This window comes from Typopeltis vanoorti, chromosome 23 (genome assembly GCF_054136105.1).
Source record: "Typopeltis vanoorti isolate ZY-2024b chromosome 23, IOZ_Tvanoo_1.0, whole genome shotgun sequence".
NCBI lineage: Eukaryota > Metazoa > Arthropoda > Arachnida > Uropygi > Thelyphonidae > Typopeltis > Typopeltis vanoorti.
The window spans coordinates 30,889,084-30,911,029 of NC_143571.1; the positions used below are offsets into that span (position 1 = coordinate 30,889,084).

The 21,946-nt window shown below is 34.5% G+C and overlaps 1 protein-coding gene across 1 annotated transcript; it reads right to left on the bottom strand.

Moving 5' to 3' along the window:
- Positions 1-10,484: 10,484 nt before the first annotated feature.
- On the bottom strand, positions 10,485-19,163 carry LOC150093732 (insulin-like). The gene is made up of 3 exons (XM_090413200.1): positions 19,081-19,163; positions 17,770-17,971; positions 10,485-10,821 (listed from the first exon to the last, which is right to left on the bottom strand). Exons 2-3 carry the CDS (start codon positions 17,969-17,971, stop codon positions 10,601-10,603), a joined length of 423 nt encoding a protein of 140 aa, XP_090269326.1. The 5' UTR covers positions 19,081-19,163; the 3' UTR covers positions 10,485-10,600.
- Between the last annotated feature and the right edge of the window lie 2,783 nt (positions 19,164-21,946).

Here is a 21,946-nt window from a genome sequence, read left to right on the forward strand (position 1 = left end):
TGTATTTTTTTTTGTTTGTTTCGTTGCTTACGTGATTTATTTAATCTAAATATATTCCTTAAAAAAGAACACAAAAGTTTAACTTTAAACCACACAACTTCAAGCTGCAAAGTAAATTTAGATTTTTGAATTTCGTAAGTATAAATTAGAAAGAAAGAGGACTGTTGTATAAAAACTTTTCTCCTTGAAAAAAAAAAAAAAAAGGTAACAATAAAATAAACTAAAAAAAAAAATGCAAACAGTGCTTCACTTTCGTATAACGCCAACAGATGGAAGCACTAGTCACCCGTATTTATTTTGCAATTATTTGTCTGAAAGTGATTATTGTAGAAGTCCGTTGATTTGCTTAAAAAGTATTAGACAAAAATTATACATTAATTTTCACCTGAATATTGATAGTTTTCAACTCGGATCCTTCTGCAATTCCTTGAACAGCAGTTTTTAAGATTCGGATACCACTTTGTGCATTTCTAAATATTTATTAGGCGGTCATATCTTGTGCTTAGGTTTTTGATTGTTGCATACTTCAGAAACCGATGGACATTCTTATCATGCATCTTCCCCCCCCGCTGTAACCCTCATATAACGGGGATGTTAGGTTCCATAGAAATGCCGCGTTATACGAGACTCGGATCACATGGAAAAAGTAAGGTTATGTTCCTAAATCTTTTTTTTATTAATTATTTTTTATTAATTATATATCTAGCAAAAAATATTTTTATTTAATTCAAGTAATTCATGTAAGTTAAGAAAACAAACTATGAAACAAATAATTTATAAAAAATTATAAATTGTACGTAACCTTCATTGCATAAATGTTTTAGGCAAAATAAAATGAAGTGCATATTTTAATCATTACTCTTCAAAATTAAAATTTCGTAGATGTTCTTTATTTACGAGTGGCCGGACGTCGTCATCACTTGATCTCTTTGACATCAGTATAATTCTCATTGCATACTTCGGCTGGTTTAGTTATCAAGAAGTGAGTAATAAGACCTTGCTTACCACTATGCTGCAATTTTTTTATTAAGTTCATAATATGGAGCTAAGCAAATATCCAATTGTCTCGTGAATTTTCCGGAGTGCTCCAATGAGGGATTATTATGCGTAAAGTAACTTTCTTGCCAAGTCCAATCCTTCTGCTAATTTCTTTAACGGATTCATCACAATCAGCATCTTCGGCAGAACTTTCCCCGCCATTTGGTTCGACGCCATCTATTAATTGTACCAGTTCCTCCTCATTTAAATCTGTTTCCCCATCAATTAATTCACTAATTTCATTTTCAACCATATCGCAAAAGCCCTCATTACATTGTATGTAACTCGCCAGAAAATAAAGTGCTCAGCTTGAGATGAACATACTTATGATTTTTAATGCACTTTCCTGGCAGAAAACGAAAGCTATTTTCAACAATAAACATTTTATACGGTAAACAATTGAGGTACATGCGTGCTAGAGGGTATTTCCCCTAATAAATATAAATTCGCTACTTATAACTACCTGCACGATACAGGGAGACTTAAATTTAACGAATAAAATTTGATTTTTAAGTCGCGCGTTGAAAAATACATGAAAAGATAAAGGGTTACTACAATTGGTAGATGCTGCTATATCGAAACCATGTTGTAAAGTACCGCGTTATACGCGGGTTACCTGTATACGAATTCAGAATTATATGGAATTGAATTGACTGGAAAAACAAAGGAAAAAAATTAAATCTACGAAAATACTGTTCGTTAATGAAAATAAAGTCTAATTTCTCACTGTGTAAATGAAGTTTACAATTTTTTAAGAAATCGTTGACTGAATGAAGAATGTTTAGAGAGTTGCGAGACCACCACGGCTCTGCTCTGCTTGTTATTTAGGTATGAAGGCTAAAAAATAACCTACCACGCCTATTCTTCTGAGCGAATTTCCATGTCCACGATACTATAGATCAGTAGCGCACCCAAAAGAAAGGGAAAAAAAAAAAAAACACTAGAAAAATTTCCCAAAATCTTTTCCTAATTAAAATGATTTTTGGATTATTTGTTATACTACTATAAGGTGGGGAACCCTATAGCTTTCGGCAATCACGGCTATGAACGCAAGGCGAACGAAGTAGTGCTCGGGTGCGACCGAGCACTACTTCATTTGTCCAAATCATGTATTGGCGATCATTGCAGATGCTCAGTCATAGGTCGTATGCAATGCGTAGTGTGTATACTCAACCCCCCCCCCGTCAAGATTAAATCCCGAGTGCGCCACTGCCATAGGTTGTAGCTTTTCCTAGATATGGTTGATTGTTCATGGAAGAACCTCAGTAGAATGGGTTTCGGACTCGCTTATTAATTACTTTAAAATGTCTAAGACTGTTATCAGTTTACAAGTCTTAGCAAAACATTCTTCAGTGTGTCTCCCACATTGCGTCTACCTGTAAACAATCTCCACTAAATTCACTCAGTGAAGATCGTGTTATCATCCTTTATGGGTCATTTTCGATGAATTCCTCTTTATTGCAGTGGAAATATTAGAGGAATCCACTTCAGTGTTGATACACGATTCTCTTTCTATCATGAATCACGAGAATCGGATATCTTACATCAAAGTAGACATGTCATCCAATGGCGAAGATCTTTTATTACGTATGCACATTGTTTAAACTAGAGCGCAACTGACGTCATTTTGAGATAATTAATATTAATTAAATTATCCGCAATTTCTCATTTGGATGCTACAAGTGGAACAAACTTTCGTTGTTAGAATTTTCTTCGCTCTCTCTGTCTCTTTTTCTTGTCTCTAGCTATCTAAACTAATTTATTTTTTTGAGGGGGAACTACAATTAAAACGCACATCTCAGTTTGGCCTCGATGGTCACTTCATTCATATAAACACACCAACGGTGACTATGGAATAATATTAAAACTCGAAATGCTTCCCAACTCGAGACTTTTTTTTCTGCCTACATACGACAACAAAAATACCTGCAAACAATGCTCGCGATGTTCCTTAAAAACTACAAGATATAAATAAATGCTGTTGTGGACAAATCCAAGCAGAGTGGATTAGAACTAAATTGTAGCATGCCGACAACTCATTAGTATGGGAAAGTGTCCTCCTGCCAGGAACAAATACCAAAAGTGTTTGTCTTAGAACGACAAGATAAAACTCTTATAAACTGACAGAAAACAGAGCAAAAAACAAAAACCGGACTAATTGATCTCGCTAATTGGAGCATCTTAATGAGCTTCACACCAAAGTCGTTTACGCTGATGAAGGGACAAGGAAGGTGCTTTTCCATTCACTGTATCTAAGGCTGGTTTAGTATAGTAGCGATTTGCTAAGGACCTTAAAAAAAATCTTTAAAGATCACTATGGTAAGTCTGTAAACAGAGTAATTTTTACATTGTAATTCATGCGAGTGATTACGGTCCGTTTAGGAATTTCAGTATGTCAACAGCTAACCCTAGTTGAGACTTTCTTTTGTCAATTTTTTTTTTTAAGCTTTAATTCAAACAATGGACCCACCGCTAACAAGACTTATTTTTAGTTATCTAAACGGTTCTGAATATCAATCATTCAGAATAACAAACTTAAACCTTGTGGTTAAAGGCTTAGATTTGTCCAACTAGTAGCGCCATCTGTCTTCAAGCGCATAGACGTGTGTTTAATTTTATGGGTGTGAAAAAATTATCTGATGTCAGCAATTTAATCAACACCTTCGCTTGTTTACTCCGAAAGAGGTTATACCCTCGACCTAAATATCCTCACCCTCCAGGGGTGCTGTACTGACGAGTCACGTGACTGGTACATAAAAGTGTCGGATGACCCCAAATCCGTTCATGTTTCTTTTTGCGTCTTGATTTCAGCTTCCAGGTTTTTTTTTTGGTGTTTTCCTCTTTGCTACTTTCGACCCGTTGCTTACGCTACGAGAAGTTCGTTCTGCCATGACCTCGTGCAGTAACAATGGCACTTGCGTTAATTACGGTAAGAGGCCGTTGCATTAGCGTTCCATATTTCTTTGTGCTTTCTTTAACCTCGCATCTTTGAAATTACATTATTAAAAGTAGGAAGTAAATAGACAAATCGCTTCCCCCCTTTCATTCTCTCCTCCCCGCCTTAAAAAAAAAAACAAGCAGGGTTAATAAAATGGTCAACAATCGCCGAGGTGGTATTTTAATTGGGTTGTAGGAGGGAGAAATTGATGGCATGAGTAATTGGGAGCAGCTTAGTGCGATAAATATAGAACGTGTTTACGGACGTCAGTGAGGAGTAACGTAAGTCAACATTTCTTTTCGTCTACCTCCCCCCCCCCACTTCTCAATCCCAAAAGAAAAGTCCTAATACATGTAAACTAATCTTTTCGATATATTTTATGTATCCATCTTCAGAAATCCAAGGATATCACGTAGTTTAGAATCCCCCCCCCCAAAAAAAATACACGCTCCCTAAACATAAAGGTCACGTGTTATGTAATATATCTCATACGGTTTCAATCTGGAAACCAAATACAAGCGTAAGAAGGCGAATAATTGTTAGCTAAAAATAATGTATTGAATAATTTCGTTCATTGTTAACAAGCCGTTGCTTTACTTAAAACGTATGTTTATTTATTATTTGTTTTTTCCAGCAACTTGTGAATTTTAAGGATATTTCAGGTTGGTCTCACTTAGAAGGTTTAGAGTGAATAATAACTGAATTTAATTTTTCATTTTCTTTTTAAAATTTCTTAATGTATACAATTTAAATATCCCTTTTTTTTTTCTTACTTAATCCTTATATAATTATAAGTGAAGTGTATGAACGTTCAATCCAATGCCCTTGGAGGGTAATGGATGGCAATGCTGTAGCCAATGAAGTTCTGAGGCTCGGCTATTGCTGTTACCCTTCTGCCATGACCAGAGCTTTAATTGCTCAATAACACCTTATCCCTACACTGTCCTCTACAGATAACGGGGAATATGAAAAGCATTCTTGCTTCGCCCCTTTAAGCCAGTCCTTATAAGGACTTATAAGGATGAACGTGGAAATCCTTTTCAACAAACACATCAATCTCATTGGCTCCAAATCTTCCAAAGTCATAGCTCAGCTCTACCCATTGATCAACCGTAAGAGCGAATTGAACCTACATAATAAATTGCTTCTTTACCGGATGGTAATACGTCCAGTCATTACCTACGCCTCACCAGCATGGAGTCACACTTCTAGATCAAGCATTTCAAAATTACAGAGAATCCAAAATAAATGCCTTAGGATGATCCTGGATGCACCGTGGTTCGTCAGAGATTCACCGAGAAACCGACACTCCATACATCTCCCTTCTTCGTGATCTTGCAGAAAAATTCTTCGTGAAGTCAAGTTCACATTCAAACCCACTAATCGTACAAGCTATCAATTACAATGAGACTGATTACTACAAACACAAAAGACCGAAGGCTATTCTTCTCTGAACTGATCATAGCTAACACAACTGCCCTCAGAGGGCGAGCTTTATTGCTCACAAACCTCCCACTCCCAAACACCTCTCATTACAGATAAAGGGGAATATGAAAAGCACTAGTGCTTCACCCATCCTGTCAGTAATGTTATTGGTTGAATGTGGAAATGTAGGAATGGAGTCGGAGAGAAGGAAGAAAGTCCTTTTTAGGACTCCCAGGGTAATAAATGGCAATGCTGTAGCCAATGAAGTTTTAACTGAGGCTCGGCTATTGCCGTTACCCAGCCATGACTAGAGCTTTTAGCTCAATAACAGTCCATCCACACGGATTATCTTCATTCAGATGACGGGATAAAGAGTCAAGGATTCACTCCATCGCCCAGTTCTTTTAAGAACGTATGAATGTGAGCTAGACTTGGTTGATTCCATTGGATTAATATCCTTGGAGGGTAATAGATGGCAATGCTGTAGCCAATGAAGTTCTAACTGAGGCTCGGCTATTGCTGTTACCCTCCTGCCATGATCAGAGCTTTAATAGCTCAATAACACTTTATCCCTACACTGTCCTCTACAGATAACGGGGAAGATGAAAAGCATTCTTGCCTTCACCCCTTTAAGCTAGTCCTTATAAGGACTATAAGGAACGTGAGCAAGCTGAGGAGAATCGACCGTGAGATGCGGTGATTAATTAATACCCTTGGAGGGTAATGGATGGCAATGCTGTAGCCAATGAAGTTTTAACTGAGGCTTGGCTATTGCTGTTACCCTCCAGCCATGATCAGAGCTTTAATAGCTCAATAACACCTTATCCCTACACTGTCCTCTACAGATAACGGGGAAAATGAAAAGCATTCTTGCTTCGCCCCTTTAAGCCAGTCCTTATAAGGATTATAAGGATAATTTGACAATAATAATTAAAATATATTTTATTTGACAATAATTAAAAAAAAATATATATATATATATATAAAGTAATTTTACTTATCTATGCGTTTTGATTATAATGCAACTCCAAATAAATGGCATGATGTAAAATTAAATGAATTTATTTTGATGTAATGTAATACATCATTCCTTATAAGGATATAAGAATTGTATCCTTATATAGGGACTGTCTTAAGGATATGTAGATTTAAGTGATTTGGAGCACTGACCAAACTTTTACTTTTCACATTGGCTAATGTTGAAAAAATGCTTAATTTTCTTGTTACATCAAAATAAATTCATTTAATTTTACATCATGCCATTTATTTGGAGTTGCATTATAATCAAAACGCACAGATAAGTAAAAATTACTTTATATATTTTTTAATTATTATTGTCAAAAAATATATTTTAATTATTATTTCAAATAAAAGAATATTTTCAATATTATTTTGTTTTGCTCTGATTTTTCTAGGGAACATTCTCCCCTCTTTAAATCCAATACCGACTGGAGATCTATTTTAAAATGACTACAGCCTGATCTGAGACTTCTAAGCAATGACGGTCCAACACTTTAATATCAAAATTTCATCCAAAGATATTACGGACGAAACCAAGTCACATGGGGTTGGTTTTGCCATATGGAGAAACTGTGGCAACATTCCGAAGTCTTATGGGCGTAGAGCAATCCGCCTCGACAGGACTGCCCTTACTCCGGATGATGCGTTCAGAAAAAAAGTTTGAGGGGGAGATGTATTTTTTTTTTTATTTTTTATTTTTATTTTTTATTTTTTTTATAGTGCTCTCTAAGTTTACGCTAATGATCTTTTATTGTACGGTGGAGGGGGGAGTGGAGAGAATAAGCAACAATAATATAAAATGTATATTTTTCTCTATGAAAAACCACTGTTTTATTTATTTATTTTTGTAGGAGAATTACAGTCATGGAATTTATCAAAGAGTTGTGTTCGATTGTTTGCTTATGTGTGTGCGAAGCAATTAAGGCAATGAGGCTAAGTGTATTGATGTCTTTTAATTGTGTGCTCTTGTCTTTGATGTGGTTCGAAAATATCCTAGTTTCCGTACCCCAAACTCTTCTTCTCCTTACGAGCAGTGGCGTAGCTAGAGCTTTTGCCACCTGGGGCGATTCCTCAGTTTGCCTCCCTTCTCAATACATACAAAAATACTACAAAAAGTCAAAACGACGTATAGGGAAATAAATTAAAACATTGTTTATGTTTATTTTAGTTGTAAGCATAGTTGCTAAAAACTAATTATTAAGTAATAAAAATTACTAAGTTAACATAAAAGAATCGTCGAAAAATAAAATTGTGTCTCACGTTAAAAGTGGCGTCCGGGGCGGATCCCCCCCCCCCCCCAAGCTACGCCACTGCGTACGAGACTGCCTAACTGACATTTAGTTGAAAAATTCTTATAAAGAAAGGTTCTCTTTGAGTCGCAATTTTTTAAGGTATTTCTTCTGATCTTTTTCAGGCCTCAAATAAGCACAATCTTACATAAGACAATGAAATCACACCACACCTTAAAGACATTCACAGATATACTGCAATATTTCTTACTTGGTCTACAACATCATAATCATAAGAAACTTTAGAACTTCATATATACACAGTCTGCCCGTTAAGTAGGAGATAACAATTATTATATCCAAACAAAGAACTCTATTTGGAATTGTCAATTACACAGATTCAAAATTATCTTTCTCCAATTCCACACAACGTTTGCATCTGTTGCACAGGTGTTCGAAGGCACGGTGGAAGTCCTGGATCCTCCTTCAGTGTCTGGGTCCCACCACGTTAGATGTCCTCGATGTCGCTGAAGTGCTCTACTTTCAAGGCACATTCCATCTTTCCTGATACGTTGCATGCGGGCTTACAGACGTTGCATTACTCCGAAATAAGATTGACTATTCACTGTGTTCACTTCAGGAACAAATTCGCCACATTTTCATTGGTCCGTGCAGAAACTGGCCGTCCACAGCGTGGTTCATCCTCCAGGGACTCCCTCCCCTCTTGAAACGTTGAAAAACCAGCAGAACACCTCTGCACGGCTCAGACAATCATCGCCATAAACGTTTTATTAAGTCTTGGTACACTTCTGTAGCAGTTTTTCCTAATTTACAGTGAAATTTTATGACAGCTCTTTGCTCCATGACGCGACTTCTGACACTCCACTCACACACTCTTACTTCAACGGTTGCCACACGAAAACCACTATGCCAGCCGATTCAAAAGTTGCACCTGCGATTACAACACACTCTAACAGTTAAAACTATAAATATGTTTGCTACTTCACTGTACTGAAAGCAGGGACATTGTTTGAATGAAATCGGCTCAATCTATATTAAGCAGTTAGGATACGCACATAATACGAAATCTGAATGATTACCATTAAATTATGTAATAAATGAAATTTGGATAGCTTATAATACTGTTAGGATCTAATTCTCAATTATATTCAGTTATATATGATCAATTATACTCAATTATATATGATTTGTTCATTAGGGTTAAGCAGAATATTACAGTTGTTCTTGGAGCAGCACTATAGATTGAAAGTAAGGATTATCCTTCGAATAGTATTTGTCTTTAAACCCATTCTTGAGCAGGCCTGTCCAGCAATGCTCTTCGCCAAAATATTTCTCAATAGTTGGTTACAGAATTCTGCAGTCAACCATTTGGAGATCGCAGAGTATCGCAAAATAGCTGAATAGTTCTAAAGAAGTACTAGGAATTTTTTAATCTTACTTTTAAATAATACGATTGTTATGTTCTTCCTTGCTAGTTTTTATCTTCAGTATTTTTCTTGTCTTTTTTAATTCTACAATCATATGTTCGACAGGGCGATTGTTTTAGGTGGGAGACGATTTTTATCGCCTGGTGTGAGACCACCACTTTGTTTTAACGAATGCCTACAGTGGGCGAAAAAGTTTTATATATATTTATATATATATACATATATACATGTCGAAAAAAGTTATATATATATATGGATCTCTTTCTACGAATTCTTGATTCCGCATGGGGGAGAGAAGCTGCTAACAAATGAGTAAAACTGTTCGGATTAAGCAAACTTGAAGTTCGTTAATTGAAATTACGCTTTTCTTTTCTTGAAGAAGGAAGGTCGGTGTTCAGAAAGGTGTACCCCAAACTGTTGCTTCTAGTACCACCGTTAATCTTTCAAGTACTTAAACCAAATAAAAAAGTTCTTCACTATTTTCAATTGAATTTTTGTTAATCAGTGCCATTTCGAATGCCCTATTCGTCTGTTCCAAGCATCAGCCTTCCATACTTTTAATTTTATCAAATTTTGAACTGTTAGAAGAAAAACGGAACACAACCATGCAAAGTCACACAAAGTGACTTTACGTCGGTTAATGTAACCGTAGTAATACCTTATAAAAATTTAATTATCCTAATTAAAATACATTGGTTTAATTTGAAGAATCCTTTCGTATCATCTTCTTATCTCAGAACTTAATATCCCTACTGCAAACATGTTTTTAATGTTCCATGTAACCCTCACGAGACCTGGTCGGCTTACCTTGACTGGAGTTTGGCCTTGGACAACGCCTTGCTATAATCAAACTCAGTTTTCGGAAATTGCCTATCAGAAAATTGTTTACATATTCTTTGATTGTGCGTGATTGGGTGATCACACATAGTCAAATGGGAAAGTTACACCGGAATCAAATATTCATGTTCCATATCTAGTAGCTAACCAGGGATTCATTTAAAAATCGTATGGCTCACATTTGAAGGGCCACTATTAATAAAATGACTATATATTAATAATAAAATTGTATTGATTTATTGAATATTCGGTTTCTTTATTGTCTATAGTGCAAGAATGGAGTCCAAAATATGAGAAATTCACCTTTGGAAATTAAAAATATTCAGTGCTATACGTTTAGTTTAGCACATAATATTTTAAGCGGTTTAGTATGGTTCATACTCAAATAGAAGAGAAAACACCACACACGCACACACACACGCGTGCGCAGAGAGAGAGAGAGAGAGAGAGAGAGAGAGAGAGAGATCTGAAAAGAGAAGAGTGTGTTTATCAGGTAAACCAAGACGGAAACTACAAAATATTTATTTTTCTTCACACTGCATTACGGCAATTGTCACAACACGACTTTGGACGAAGTACAACACAATGATGACATTACAGAAGCCGAAGAGAGATCACTGAGATGCACCATCAAAGTTGTTTGAGGTGAGGATGCGGCACTTCTTTTAGACATTGTTATCTTCTGTGCTTTGTATCGAACTGTCGGGTACCGCACAGTACGACAACAGCTTAGCGTAGGTGCAGCTGTTTCTACAACATTCGTCCGCAATTCCTCTCGTTGATAAATAGATAGGATAATCTTTCTTGAACATGGACAAAGCCGTTCTGCTGTCCAGGAGTCGGTCAATCTGTGGACGAACTTCGAGAGTTGTTCTTCCCCAAGATCCTAATAAACAAATAAAAACATTAGCAACACGAAATATTCATGTAAGGTTTCTATTCCTTATTCCTAGGTGGCGCCACCCATGCTCTTATTTGCATTTAATTGTTTTTAAATGCAGAATATTCGCAGAAATTATAAAAGCAGAGGTTTCGCCAACTATTGTCAAGAAAAAAAACAGTTTAAAAAATAACCGACATTATAGGATTTGTAACAACATTTCGTCAATAGTAATAATAATAATAATAATAATAATAATAATAATAATAAATATTTATTGTATCAAATTTAACAATTTAAAAATTATTTTAAAGCTGTTATTTTAATAATATTAAAATAGTAAATAACAATGTAATTTGTTTAACATTTCTAAATTTATATAAATATGAAAAAGTAATTTTATGTTTTTTTTTTTTTTTTTTCAATTAATTAGATAGATAAGAAAAAGCAAAATTATAGGATGGAATACGGAAATGAGACAATTGATTACTTGAAATGATTTGCATCTAATTTCATTATCTTATGAAAATAAGGAGCAATTATCTTTTTCGAAACATCATTACATATTAACCATTCATTTGTAGTGAGATGTTTTGTACTGGTTAATGAGTTCATCACTTGAAAAATAAATATTATTTTTGCAAGGAAATTTCCGATAATGGAAAGTAAAAAACTTCTGGTTAAGGTTAAGTAAAGTGATTTTAATTTATAACCAAAGACTGTGCACGACAAAAAATGACAGAGGAGATTAATATAATAATGTTAAAATCGTAAAATGTTACAAATTGCATGAAAGAGAAAAAGTGAATTACAGTAGCGAACAAATTAATCCGAACAGTCACAATTTTCAAGAAAAATTTTAATTTTGTAAAAAAAAAAAAAATAATAATAAATAAAAAATAATAAATAAATAAGAAGAACCAAAATTAAACTCCAACTTTTCCTAATAATTTACGTGCTCCTCTGTTCCTAATAAGTCCATTAATTCGCTTAGGCATGGATTCTACCAACATGGAACACGTATTTCTTATTTCTGCATCTCGAAATCCTACTTTTATAATGGACTGTATTAAGCTAACCTTTGTAACACAATTTAATTTTCCAAATCTCTTTTCACTGTGGTCCACATATTTTCTATTGGGCTAATGTCAGGAGATTCATCTGGCATTGAAGCAATTGGATGTTGTGATTTTTAAAAAAAAGTCTTTCACTTTTTTTTAAGTGGCATGAAAGGAAATGAGTTCATTGTCTTCTTTGTACTTTTCTGCAATATTTTTATGTATTGGTAACTTTTCATCATACCGTCAACAGGCACAAGTGATCCTGGACCGTCATGTATAAAACAACCCCAGAACATCTCTTTAATTGGGTGTTCTTTAATTCCTTGGACAAAGAAATGGCTCTCATCTGAGAACATGACCTTCTTCTACTTCTTAATAGAAGAAGGTCATATTCTTTGTAAAATTTTGTCCAATGGAGCTTCTTTTTCTGCATAGCCTTCGTCAGCAGTCGTATATTTTTGGGGGGCTGTGGATAGTTCTCACTGCTTCCAACAATATTCGACGGACTGTCATGTCCGAAACATTAATTCCAGTAGCTGCCAAGGTCTACAGCAGACAATCTTGGATCCATGAAGCTTTTCATAACTAGCAAACGACTTTGAGTATGTGTAGTTTTCATTTTTCGTCCATTTTCCTTTTCTGTATGGTGAATAGGTATTTGGCTTCTAAACCTCTTTAAAACGGCATTAACAGCACGTAAACTAACACCACATTCATTGGCAATTTTTTTTCTGTTAGTCATAGATGTGTGCTGAGAAAGAGTACATATTTTTGAATGCTTTGGAGATGTATCCATTATAGAGCAAAACAAAATGAAAAGAACACTGGGAATGTCAACTTGATTGCACTTTAAAAAACGCGCAACACTATTAATGAACACCATAGAAACAGTTAAAACACTCAGCACTCAACCAAAATAGTGAACTAAAACCAGAACTGAAAATAGTAAACCGAAACAAAACTTCAATTATTGTAAACTGAAACAAAAAACCAAACCAAACGAAAAACGTGACGAAAATTCAGCTTGTTTGGATTCATTTGCTCGCTACTGTAGCTAGAAGTAAATGTCATTAACAACGACAAAAATAAGAAAAAATAATAAAACGGTACTTTACCGAATGAGAATTGAAAACGATGAATTACGTTTAAGATTTCTTGGGTTCCATCTGCCTCTTTAATTAAATGTATAATGTTCCTATAGCACAACATAGGACGTTATTTCATTAGCAGAAGATTCATTAATAGAGTTGTCGTCTACTTCACGTGATTCACACTTATTTTTATCAAAAGTATTTTATGGTAAAAAATAGGCTGACCGTATTTCCTTTAGACAACAACGGAACATTGGGATGGCAAAAACGGGACGGGGGTTATGTAAGATTCTGTATTCATGAAAAAGTAAAACGATAAAAAGTTTTATTACATAAATATATTGAGCTTACCATTATTCTGCAGTGACAGAACCCATACAAAAATTCAGGTAGACGTAGAAGGGGGGGGTACTGTATTTTACCACGATCGTATCATTAATATTTCTCCGATTAAGTTATCTTACGCAGCTAATTTCGGTCTTTCAACACCTTATCATAAAACTTCTCACACTCCATGACACAATTTTGTCTTACAACTAACATAGCCCTCATTGCCCACACTTAATATAGATTTCTCCTTTGACCACATACTGTTCATAACAGAAAATATTTTCTCAACAGTGCTGTACTTCTTGGAAGACAAAGAAAAAGTCTCCAATATTACAAAAGTCTTGACAGTCAAGACGTTTTTCGCTCATTTTAGAAAAAAATCTGTACCCATCTATCAGATACAGGAATGTTTTCTTTATTCCATAACTACCTCGCAATTATCGATTTTATGAGGGTCCACTGATCGAACACACGAGTTTCTATGTGTGATGAGTTCCTCGTTTAGGCTGTCTTGTATTATTTTCAATTCAGGTGTCTTCCTTAGTAGCACCCACTTGAACTTCTCAGTGTTTCCTAAACTGCACTTCCACTTGTTGACATATTCTAAGCTGTATTTATAGAAATTCTCAACTACCTCAAAAAACTTAACCACATTAATTTCTCCTGGAATCGACTAACATTTTCAGTTGTTTTTTGACATTACTAGCTAAAAACATTTCACTTTTTCTGGACTCTAAATTGTTTACAAGATTTTCAATGTTCATGACTACTTCTGTAGCTGAAATATTATATTTTTCAATTAAGCTAATGTATGTTTGGAACGTAGACACCTGATCTCTTGCAAATGACAACCACAATTTCAAACAGGGATCTTCAAACAATTTCCGCAACATAACAGGGCATTTTTCTTGAGAAAGAAAATAAGAACGAAGCCCATCAAACATGCTTAAAATTCTGTCAGTTGATGGATCCAGCACTTGTGCATCTGAGAGCGCAAGTGTTGCCAAAATGTATTTTTATTTTCTCTGAATAAATCACTGCAAATATCGATATTTAGTATCGAACAATGTGACTCCATAGTGATACAAATTACTGGTATTCACGATATTGATATACGATTATAGGTTATGAAGAATAATTTATGATTGACCAATATTAAAGTATATTTATAGTTTTTATTAAAAAACGGGACAAAACTGACAATTTTATTAAAACGACGGGGCAGCTGGGAAATATGAAAAAAGAACGGCACTGTCCCGTTATGGTCAGCCTATATATAAATCATAAAAGTAATTTAATATATTAATTTTTAGACAACACAGCGTGTCTTTTGAGTTTATACAGAATGTCTTTTTCCCAAAATGCCAGTGGCCATTTTTCTATTTATAATTTTTTTAAATATTCAGCATTGTTCAAACAAAATTATTTATTGATGTTTTGGAAAGGTTTATTTCCATACTACTACACAAAGTCCTCACCCATTGAATGTCACAATTACTATGTTTATTTTTTTTTTCCAAGCACGTAAATATATCTTTTAAACCAGTCTTCGATCTAATAGTATCTTCTTGTACATTAGTCATTATGGAAAATTCTTTCATTCTAGTAGATAAGGGCAAAAATACACACACGCTCTTATTCCTGTTATATGCATACACTGTTCTTGAGCTTGAAGTTCACGAACAACGTATCTATTAATTCTCGAACAGATCAATGAGTTAACCTTGACTGGATGAATAACACACCCATTCTTGAAGAAATGAACTTCGTTTCTGAGATTCAAGAATGGTATTCGTGAGCTTTAAATTTAGTTTATTCGGATCCAAACTCGCTATGACGGAGCTTAACGTTCAAAAAATATTCTTCAAATCTTGAAGTTCTCGAGAAAGATCTGAGTGTATATTAAAATGGTAAATGCAATTTATTCTAAACTGATTTACAATTAGGCTTAATTATAAAATACATGACTCTTATGATGAAAATTTAGTCCAAGAATTGTAAGATAACACTTAATTATAACATTTAATTATAACATTCTGCATTTTTCCACACTTGAGTATGTATTTATACCATATCACCTAGTAACTAAATTCATGTTATGAAAATGAAAACCCACAACACACACACACACACTTTTGTCTGTCCAATGAAAATATGTTCGAATGTAATCAGCGATTGCATTCGAACATATTTTCATTGGACAGACAAAAGGTAAACGTATTTGTAAACGGTAACGGGAATGTAAACGCATTTCCACAAGGCTACACCAGCACTCCTGAATTAGTTATTAACCTAAAAAGCAGAACTACTTCACATGTGTAGTTGTTTTTGAATGAGATGAGGCAATTAAAGCTATAAACTGTTTGTTGATTGGATTTATTGTTCTGGCAGGTTTGCTTATTTTGTGGGATGAAAAATTCGATTTTCTGGAAGGAAAAAATTGCTGCCTCATGATGTTTTCTTCAACCATACGACTATATTTGAATGGAGGCAACATACAGTAGCAAAAAAATAAAAATAAAATAAAATAAAAAAATTAATCCGAACGAGGCGGAATTTCGTCAAGTTTTTGGTTTGGTTTTTGTTTCAGTTCATAATAACTTTGGTTCATATTTTGGTTAATATTGCGTGTTTTAACTGTATCTAAAGTGTTGTGCGTTTTTAATAGTATAAACAAGTTGCCATTCGTTGCGTTTTATTCATTTTTTGTAGCTACAAAATGGAAACTTTTGAGTACGGTTAGTGCGATTTTTGAGAGGATTAGGGTGACAGGTATTACCTTTTCTCCTGACAGAAAAGGAATATGTGGGCGAAAAAGGAAAACTACACTTACTCAAGATCGTAGTTAGGATCGTAGATACTAGTTAGGAAAAGCAAAATGAATTCAAGATTGTCTGTTGTAGACTTAAATAGAGACTTGGCAGCTACTGGAATTAATGTTTCTGATATGACAATCTGTCGAATATTGTTGGAAGCAGGAAGAACTGGCAACAGACCAAATACAGAAATAACTGTTGACAAAGGCTATTCAGAAAAAGCAATTCCAGTGGGCAAAAGTATACAAAGATTGGACTGTTGAGAAGTGGAAGGAGGTCATATTCTCAGGTGAGAGCCATTTCTTTGTCGAAGGAGAGCGAGTACCCAATGTTTACAAATCAGCGGCTGAGAAGACTTCTCCTACCCACCTTAAACAAGCTCCTAAACTCCCAACTAAACAGGTGTTCTGGGGTTGTTTTATACATAACGGTCCAGAATTACTTGTGCCTGTTGACGGTATGATGAAAAGTGATCAATACATAAAAATATTGGAGAAAAGAGTGGCCCCGCACATTCAGAAAGACAAAGAACTCATCTTCGAACAGGACTGCGCTCCATACCACACTTCAAAAAAAGTGAGAGAGTTCCTCAAAAATCGCAACATCCAACTGCTTCAGCGGCCAGGTAACTTTCCTGACATTAACTCAATAGAAAATTTGTGGGCCATAGAAATAAAGATATTTTGAAAATCAAATTATGATACAATGCAACTTAATACAATCCATTATAAAAGTATGGTTTCGAGATGCAGAAATAAAAAAATGTGTTCCGCGTTGGTAGAGTCCATGCCTAAGCGAATTAATGAACTTATTAGGAATAGTGGAAACAAAATTATTATTAATATAATTAGGTAAAGTTGGAGTTTAGTTTTGTACTTATTTTCTTGCGGATTTAAAACGTCAGTGTCCGAATTAATTTGTTCACTACTGTATTACTAAGGCTCCTGATTTTTACGATGCATCCCTGCTTTATCATTGATCCTTAATTTCTGGTAATAAAAGGACAAACTCATTCGATAAATATTCGATCATCCTAAAATTTGACAAATTATTTCTTTCTCTCTAACTCACTAATTTGTCAAAAATTGCTTCTCGTAATAATTTTTTTTTTCGATTGTCATCTTATTGATTTCTACACTAATCCAAAATCCACACGTTTTAGATTTTAAACATTCGCCAAGGTATAGCACTCACCATGAACGCATGGATTACTAGAAGATGTGGAGAAGTGACATTGTCGATAGAAGTGTATATTGTTTCATCCATTCACGTTATCAACTGCATATACGGATTACCTCTTAAGCAGAGTTCTCAAACACACACACAATTTGTGGTCCTCATTCCTACATTATTAAAATATTGAACTACTACAAGAAATCTGTTGGTAAATTCTTTAGAAAAAGCAACCTGAAATCAAAGTTCAATTGCTTTCTTAAAAGATTCGATAGAAAACATAAATCCAATAGAACCACAATAAGGAAGAAGGTTAAAATTTCGACAAAAATTCCATATTTAAGGAATATATTCTAAAATTCTAATAACTTTTAGTAGGTACTGGTTTACTTCGATCACAGTTTTCAAGTTATGTAAACATTTTGAAATGGAATTCCTTTTTATGTTTCGCATCATAGAACTACAATACGCCAACACAATTACCTTTATCTGAATTATCATATTGAAAACTTCTTTTATATGGACTGAAATATTCGTTGTTACAAACAAAAGCAACAGCGTCTACAAGATGTTTGCCGCAAAGCCTGCTACCTCTCTTCTGGATACGGTATTCATGAGGTAATGCTAAGGCAACCAGGAATAATGTAGAATAGGCACATACCCAAATGAGAAAGGTCGACCGCATCTATCGGAAATGAAAAAAAAAAAAGAAGAAAATAATTAAAATGACCACCAAATATGTTGTTCCGCGTATACAAATGAAAGCATATACTGACATTTAATTTTTTTAAATTTCTATGCAAAACACCTTTGTCAAATAGAACGATAAAAAATTATTAATATTTTTATCAAAATACTCAACTAATTATATTCTGTGTAATATAAATTCTAGATGGCAGCACATGCGTGCTTCCATTAAAAACAAAATTACAGAATGAAATCTGATAAAACGCAATTACTTTCAAGTAGCTGTAATGTTTCTAACATTGATTTTCCACCACGGACATATCCAATATTTATTTTTATTTTATTTAATTTTAATTGTCTTCCGGGGAATGGGAAATTTCAGAAGACTCGTAAGATGGCACTGTTGACAAGAAATGCGCTGTTGCCAAATTAACAACTAGAAAGAAATTACTGCATGATAAAAATACAACTTTCGGAATATTTGATTTATTTTTTTCCTGTTGCAATTTAAACATAAAAGGAGAATTTTTAAAAGTGCCAAATGTAAGTTCGTGGTTCTTCAGAATTGCATATTTAACGTAATTTAAAGTTAAAAATTATGTGAAGACATCGGCTTTGTAAATGATAAAAGGCAGACGATTCAGTGAGTATTTCTAGTGCTTCGTTTCCTGTATGTTTGCTTATGAATTACACTAAACGTTTTAAAAATGCGAATGATTAGTTTGTATAATTTACATTCAATAAACTTTTAATTAACTGCAAGGATGACGGTTTTGCAAACAATATAACCAGAAGGTCACAGTGAATACTTTCTAGTTTTATTTCTATATTGGCATTTAAATTAGACCAATTCTTTACACTTTTTATCGAATAAAAACGCTTAATTTTTAAGTTTGACACATATACAACTGTCTTATCGATATACATTTTTAATGTTTGCTATACGAGATTAAGGTTATAAGAACAACTAAAATACAAATGATGATATCTTAAAAATTGTTAAAAATAAAATGAAATTGTTGAAAAAGCGTTTTCAACCATTCCACTTTCTACGAACAGTTTTAAACACGGTATTTAAACAAAATGAACAGTATATGAAACACTTACTGTGTTCGGTTTTAGTCAGGGTAGGTCAAATGATGGGGAGAAGAACCGTGATTGCTAACCCAGCTTGCAGTTCACACCAAGGTTTTGCACACACTCCAGAGAAAGAGGGTTCCCTTTATATATGGTTCAGTGACGTGTTGTTTAGAGAGCGCTACAGCAGACGATAAACGCCCACCATACGTGTCTCTTTTATGATCGCGCAGATCGATGACAAGTTGAGGTATTTTTTTCGAATTTCTCACTCCTCCCCGTGTAATAAGAAGATTAATCTACGAAAAAAAAACACGATTTTTTTTTGGCCTAAACTACAAGTGTTTTTGTCACTATTCTTGCTACTGTACTTCAAACTCTACGATGATCCACTCCCGCTCACAGCTGTGGAAGATTGAAAGATCTTTTTCTAATGGGAGAAGCGGCTTATGATTTTATACGACACCGATAAACTCCCTTAGAAACTTAAAAGTATTCTTTAAATTTCCTGAAATAGACCTGCATACGAGTTTTATGCGTTCTTAGCGCTGTACTTTATTGAAAAGCTTATACATACTGGTATATATGTTGGATTAGCAGTTAAATTATCTGACACACACACACACACACACACACGCACGCACGCACGCACGCACGCACGCACACACACACACACACACACACACACACACACACACACACACACACACACACACACACACACACACACACACACACACACACACACACACACACACACACACACACACGATTGAACAATTTAAATTTAAAGTTTTCTGAAATAAATGGTATTATTTTTTTGGGAAAATGCAAGTAATTAAAGGAAACAACTTCAACTGAACAAGAACTGGACCGGACCCGTTCATTTAATATCTTAAATATCGCAACAACAACAACAGAATCCATATACAGAACAAGAAATAAGAATAATCACATAGCTGAAGTTTTGTATACTATTCTTGGTTAAAAATTAAAAGATTTATTCCTTTGGCGAGCCTCCATAGCGCAGTTAATTTCGACAGGATCCCTTTGATCGGAAAAACCTGCTTTCGAATCCCGTTTATGACGCTAGTAACCTTTATCAGGACTTTTAAATTAAAGGTGAGTTAGTTGGTCTCGTATGGCTGCATTTTACCTCAAAACTCCAAATTTTGCTCCTCAAAACAGCGAACCGTCCCATGAACTCACATATCTGCAGACATGAAATACTCTCCTTAGAAGATGCAATGGAGAAATGGCAAACGGGCTGCATTAATTGCATATAATTCCCAATGTGGGGACTCAATCCATCTTGGACGGGCAAGAATTGGATGAATGGATTCATTTGGCACCAAAGGATTCATCTGAAACTTAGGAGATCATTAATGATCCATAAGGTTTTGAAATACTGCATGCAAAGCTAAAATTTTCGCCAGTCTCAACAACGAAAGGTAGTAATCCTACAGTGCATTATTACCATTTGTAGCCTTAACGTTAGTTAAGCTGGTTCCTTAGGAACTTCATTTACAACTAAATTTTGGCTTCCAGTAAACACGGTTGACGATATTGCAACGAGTGATGAACATATCTGCCACCTAAATACATTAATCAGCATCCCCATGTTGGTGGGATTTGAATACTCACATCTTACAGGCTTAAGCATCGGATGCTGTGCATTCGCCATCAAGATGGCAAAACTGTTTGATCGATAAAGCATACTTTTATCTCCATCTTGTTGAAGTAACTTTCTAAAAACAATACATTGCAGCACAAATCGTTAATAATAACTTTGAGATGAAATGAAATTTCAATTGTTGTGAGAGGGAGGTAGATTCATGTCTCTTAGCCATCCATTTTTTGTTCAAGAAATTGAAGGGGCAGTATGCTTAATATGGTGTATTTATTCCATTGCGGTACCCTTATATTTGTTTCTAGTTAAGATTTAAATTACTTTATTCTGAGTCGAAACTACAGTTTTCAGCGTAGTGCGATAGATTCATCCCTACCCAACTTCAAAGACCATATTGTAGTGTGCTTTGAAGTTGGATTTAAGATTCTATTTAGGTAATAAAGTCTGTTTAACATAATCCTTACTTTTTTGCGTCGGTGATATGCTGTTTCCAACTTAAATTATTATCAACAGTTGCAATTTGAATTTGTCTTGCAATTCCAATCATGCAAAAATAATTGTGCAGTGAAGTTAATTTTACTTGTTGAATTTCGGAAATTAAAATTTACATATTTAATTTTGAGACCTTCAGACTGAGTTTATTTGACTGGAACCAGTTTGTTACTTTTGAAGATCAGCATTCACCATGATTTGCATTTGTTCGGCTATGTCCATGGAGAAAATTAAGAACGATAACATCTGCAAAAGCGTTTATTTTACCGTTTAGTTTAAGATTGCAGAAGCGATTCATATAAATACTAAATAAAATTGGTCCGAAGACCGATGCATGTGGTACACCACAGTCTGCCGTTTTCAAACTTGTGAAGTATATAAATCAGTGAGCGTGAAATAGTAGAGCTAGGGTATGGTTTATACCCATGCTATGCAAAATATCCTTATTACCCAATGCGATTATGTATGTTGGGACAATATAGTATATACACGTGTGTGTGTGTCACTTCATGTCCTTTGTACATTTTTTATTTCTACATTGATTTCATTGGACACCATTTAGCTGCAATGCGCGTATCCATTGCTATCAGCTGTTTGTGGAAATGAGCGTGAAATCAATCAATCATTTGACCAGTTACGAATTTTTATCCTATAGCAACAGTTTTTTTTTTTTTTTATCTATCGAAATTTATTTAATCTCTGAGAGTTTTTAAGACTTCCCAGTAAACGTTGGTAATTACCTTAATCAGTTATCAAAACAGGCAAAATTCACAA